This window comes from Hemiscyllium ocellatum (assembly GCF_020745735.1).
Source record: "Hemiscyllium ocellatum isolate sHemOce1 chromosome 27 unlocalized genomic scaffold, sHemOce1.pat.X.cur. SUPER_27_unloc_5, whole genome shotgun sequence".
Lineage (NCBI taxonomy): Eukaryota > Metazoa > Chordata > Chondrichthyes > Orectolobiformes > Hemiscylliidae > Hemiscyllium > Hemiscyllium ocellatum.
The window spans coordinates 1006413-1011750 of NW_026867514.1; the positions used below are offsets into that span (position 1 = coordinate 1006413).

Genomic DNA, 5338 nt, shown 5'->3' on the forward strand with positions numbered 1-5338 from the left:
CAACTGAGTGAATGAGTACATCCAGAATTTTAGTGGAAAGTGGGAATTCATTGCACCGTGGGGATGAAGTGCAGTAAGTACAGTGTGCTGAGTGGGGAACTGAGTGAAGGGTTAGGTGGGTTCTTGTTTTAAACTGCTCATTTCTTTCAGCCTCCAACATTGTATTTCCACTGCTGGACATCAGAAGGAGTGAATCAGTCACTGTTATCATTAGAAACCTTACGGTTTTCAGTACCGCAGGAATTGCATTGTTTCCTAAGCATTTTAAAGTTTACTGACAGCAGCGGGATTTGGGCCGTATTCACTGGAAACGATTAAGCAGACAGATAACCCACATACGAGAGCGCAGGGTGGGACTTGTCTTTTGATTTGGTGAAAGGTGGGAGGTTCTGCGCCCTGTGATCCGGAACAAACACGACTGCAGTAAATCATTCAATCTCTACAGTGTGGGAGTAGGCCATTCAACCCCTCTGAAGAGCATGCCATCCAGACCCAGACCCACCAGCTCCCTGCCCTGTCGAGTAGTTTCTGCTGGCGAATGAGACTCGGCCATAAAATTAGGGGGAGTAGATTTAAGGTAGAGATTAGGAGGAGCTTTTTTTTCCCCAGAGAGTAGTTAATCTGTGAAGGGTGAGGGTGGATTGGCCATGCTAAATTGCCCCATAGAGTCCAAGGATGTGCAGATTAGGGTGGATTCGCCATGTTACATTACCCATAGTGCCCAGGTATGTGCAGGTGAGGTCTACTCGGGGGGGGGGAAATATCGGGCAGGAGGGGAAAGGGATTGGATGTAGATGGTTACCCTTCAGAGGGTGTGGTCTCATTGGGCTGGGTGACCTGCTTCTACATTGTGCGGATTCTCTGAAGGGAAAGGATTTTTGCAAACAGTGCAGTGCGGGCCGTCAATCCGGAGCAGGCGCAGTGCGGAATCGCCGTTCGCCCCGCCCCTTCGTCGCGTCACGCCCCGTCTCGGAGGCCGTCGCTCGACACTTGCTCCTCCCACTGTCCCGGCCGCACTCCGCCTCTCGCTCCACCCAGTCGCCCCGCCCCTGACCCAAGGCGTCTCTTCGCCCTGTCGCTCCTCCCCTTCCTGCCTCTCCCGCACCGCCTCGACCCATCGATGACGTCACAACGCGGAAGTGGCTCCGCTCTTTCAGAGTAAAACCCTTTCGCTGGGCAACTCTTCAATCTAAGCGGGAGACACTCTGTTCACTGGTAGCAACTGGAGTGAATCCAGGGAGGGAGCAGACTCTGGAAACTCAGGTATGTGTCTTCATTGCCCGGGTGAGGAGGGACGGAAGGATAGCCCGCGCCAGAATTTTACGGGTAACCTGATAGACTTTTATAAATCATGAGGAGCATGGATAGAGTCTTTTCCTTGGGGTGGGGGAGTCCAGAACTAGAGGGTGATTGGTTTAGGGTGAGGGCGGCGGGGAAGGGGGCGTGGAGATTTAAAAGAGACCTAAGGAGGCAACTTTTTTACAAGGTTTGGGCGGGTGTGAATGTGTGTACGGAATGACCTGCCAGAGAAAGTAGTGGAGGCTGGTACAATTACAGCATTTAATAGGCATCTCGCGGGTGAATCAAGACGAACGGTTCAGAGGGAAAGGGAACACGTGCTAGCAAATGTGACTAGATTAATTTAGGATATCTGGTCAGCACAGCAGAGTTTGACTGAAGTGCCTGTGTCTGTTTCTGTGTGTGTATCTCTATGACTCTGGCTTTCCACTAACATTTGCCACGTCTGTATGTTCAGTTTCTCTCTCTGGTGTCGGTGTTAATACCTTGATGCCTCATTATGCTCCCTTTCCCGGGGATATTAACCATTTCTTGAGATTGTTCCTCAAGAAGCTGCATTGCAGGTTCATCCTGAATTGGCACACTTTATTTTGCTTTCCAAATCAGACCTGCTCACTCTCAGCATTATGCCAATGACGTGAAAGATATTAACTTTCAGGTGGAGTTTCAGAAAGATAAGCTTTGACATTTTTGCTTTTATGCTCCTGTAAGATCCTGAATCAGCACCTTCAGGAGAATTAGTTAAATGGAGTGAGAACAGAGGGGGAGAGAGCGAATGGGATGGCGCTTTCAATTTTGTGGAATAATAAGAAAAGAATGTTTACCAGAAAGCAGAATTGCTTGTTCTGAATTTCTACCCTGGACTGACAGTGATGACTTTCATATTCTCTTTTTACAGCGTTTGAAGATCTGAAGACAGAAATTTCAAAACCAACCTACTGTTGCAGTGCACTGAGTGTGGAGCGTGTAACAGCTATATTGCCTGTTAAGAGGAAATCACGGTGCGAAGGGGCTCTAAACGCGTTTGTGTGCGGCTGAAGCTTTGGCCATGGAGAAACCTGAGGAATCCCGCCCTGTGGAGAAACCATGGAAGTGTGGTGACTGCGGGAAAGGCTTCCGTGTCCCATCTGCCCTGGAGACTCATCGGCGCAGTCACACCAGAGAAAGGCCCTTCAGCTGCCCTGAGTGTGGAAATGGTTTTACCCAGGCCTCAGCCCTGCGGACTCACCAGCGGGTCCACACAGGGGAGAGGTCGTTCCCGTGTCCCGAGTGCGGGAAGGCCTTCAGCAATTCCTTCAACCTCCAGACCCACAGGCGACTCCACACTGGTGAGAGGCCGTTTTCTTGCTCCGAGTGCAAGAAGGCATTCAGACATTCCTCTTACCTGCTGACCCACTGGCGGGTCCACACGGGGGAGAGGCCCTACAGCTGCCCCGAGTGTGGGAAGGCCTTCAGCAATTCCTCCCACCTGCTGACTCACCAGCGGGTCCACACAGGGGAGAGGCCATTCACCTGCCCCAAGTGCGGGAAGGGGTTTAGTCAGGTGAGCAACTTGTGGAAGCACCAGCGTCTCCACACTGGGGAGAAGCCCTTCAGCTGCCCCGAGTGCAGGAAGGCCTTCAGCAATTCCACCACTCTGCTGACCCACCGGCGGATCCATACGGGGGAGAGGCCATTCCCCTGCACCGAGTGCGGGAAGGCCTTCAGCAATTCCTCCATCCTGCTGAGACACCAGAGGGTTCACACAGGGGAGTGGCCCTTCAGCTGTCCTGAGTGCAGGAAGGGGTTCAGTGATTCCTCCAATCTTCAGACCCACCAGCGGATCCACACTGGGGAGAAGCCTTTCAGCTGCACAGTGTGTGGGAAGGCCTTCATCTGCTCCTCCCACCTGCGGAGGCACCAACGAGTTCACGTGCCATCGCAGGGTGATTGAAGGAGCAACAACCGAGTGCCATGAGGGACTGGACTATCAACCCAGTTCCGGGGACTCCTGAGTTTGAATCCAGCCCATGGCAGATCACGGAATTGGAATTCGGTCCGAAATCTGGAGTTCAGAATCTGATAGTGAAACCGTTTTTGGGGTGGGGGGCCCATCTGATTCTCACATGCTCTTTTTAGGGAAGGAAACTGCCATTGTGGGAAAGGATTCATTCAGTCATCCAGCTGCATCCTTTACCTGGTCCAGCGTACACGTGACTCCAGACACACACAGCTGTGTGGTTAACACTATACTGCTCAGGTAAAACAATGACTGCAGATGCTGGAAATCAGATTCTGGATTAGTGGTGCTGGAAGAGCACAGTAGTTCAGGCAGCATCCAAAGTGCAGCGAAATCGATGTTTGTGGGGAAAAGCCCTTCATCAGGAATAAATCAGCCCTTCCTGATGAAGGGCTTTTGCCCGAAACGTCGATTTCGCTGCACTTTGGATGCTGCCTGAACTACTGTGCTCTTCCAGCACCACTAATCCAGAAACTATTCTGCTCAACACCTCCCCTCTTTCCTCCCACCCCCCCACTCAGCCCCTGGCAGATGAGTGGGCAGAAACTTACTTGGAGACAGGGTATGGGTTGAAATTGCTGAGTGAGGCAATACTTCCTCCGGGTTACGGCTGTACCAAGGATCCGATTACAAAGGGACAACTCGGTGATGACCAATAGTAAAGAAAGTGAGGTGGGATTGGGGGGGGGGGGGGGGGGAGTATGCATGTTTTGACCTTGAGCTGTTTAAAAAGCAGCTACTTTTTCTACACCTTTTTGCTGGGGGATCTGAAACTTTAACAAAGTTGGGTCACAATAAAGATTACCTGAACTTACCGCAGGCTCAGACTCTCATTGAAAGCTTTGAGCTCTAAGAGGTTTTTGTTTTAAAGCTGTTCATTTCTTTCAGCCTCCTGCACTAAGTTTTCAATGTTGTGTATCAGATGGAGCGGTGCATGGGTAGATAGTATCACTAGAAATTGTAAATTTTTCAGGAGTGCAGGTACTGTGTTGTTTCATTGGCATTGTAAAGTTTACTGGCAGCACTAGGAGGTATGGGCTGTGTTCACCAGAAACGATGTGGAGGTGCCAGTATCGGACTGGAGTGGATAAAGTTAAAAATCACACAAGACCAGATTATAGTCCCAACAGGTTTATTAAGAAGCACTAGCTTTCGGAGCGCTGCTCCTTCCACAGGTAGCTGTGGAGCAGGATCCTATGACACAGATCTTATAGCAAAATTCACAGCATCATGCAACTGATATCTTGCAGGTTTTGGCTCATTAATATGTAAATCCAAGAACGACATCTAAGTCATGTTCTTGATGACTTACGGTTTTTTTTTTAAAAAGTGACATCTCAGCTCACACAATACATTAAAGTTGTGAGGTTCGAGTCTGTCAGTATCCCAATCTTGAATCAGACTAGTTCTGTTTTTAAAGTAGGAATATATAAAATATTACATGGATTGACTTCCTGTAGATTATGTGCTTTGTGAGCAAAATTGAAAGTATCTGCAAATATTCTGCCAATAAAAATTCACTCCACAGAGTTGTGTGTGTGTGTGTGTGATGTGAGTTTGTGTGTGAGAGTGCATGTAAGAGTGCGTGCATGCTTGGTAAAGTGTAAGTGTGATGGAGTATAAGTCTGAGAGTGTGAGGGAGTGTTAGGGTGTGCGTATATGAGAGAGGTATGAATAAAAGCAAGGAGTTGCATTTTGCTAAAATGAGAAAGGACAGGACTTGTATAGTTAAAAGAGACATGGGAGAGTTCGGGTACAGAGTGATGCAACCTGCAAAAAACTGGTAGACTGGATGGTTAAGAAGGCATTTAGCACCATTGCCACCCAGACCCACCCCCTTTGTATTCCTCATAGCTAATCCACTCTACAGTGCATATCCTGAACAATAAGGGTAAATTAGCATTCTCCACAACCAACCTGATAAAAGAGCAATGCTCCAAACGTTAGTGTTTCCAAATAAATGTGTTGGTTTATAACCTGGTGTTGTGAGATTTTTAAGTTTGTCCATGGGAAACGTGTTGTGGGACTGGTAACGGTTGT

At 49.0% G+C, this 5338-nt stretch overlaps 1 protein-coding gene across 1 annotated transcript; it reads left to right on the plus strand.

Annotated features, from left to right (window-relative positions):
• Positions 1-1147: 1147 nt before the first annotated feature.
• On the plus strand, positions 1148-3609 carry LOC132808368 (gastrula zinc finger protein XlCGF7.1-like). The gene is made up of 2 exons (XM_060822114.1): positions 1148-1263; positions 2198-3609. The coding sequence occupies exon 2, from the start codon at positions 2348-2350 to the stop codon at positions 3230-3232; it is 885 nt and encodes a 294-aa protein (XP_060678097.1). The 5' UTR covers positions 1148-1263; positions 2198-2347; the 3' UTR covers positions 3233-3609.
• Positions 3610-5338: the final 1729 nt, after the last annotated feature.

Bases quoted from the DNA above. Each gene is read 5' to 3' on its own strand.
- LOC132808368 (XM_060822114.1), top strand. From the start codon at position 2,348: ATGGAGAAACCTGAGGAATCCCGCCCTGTGGAGAAACCATGGAAGTGT.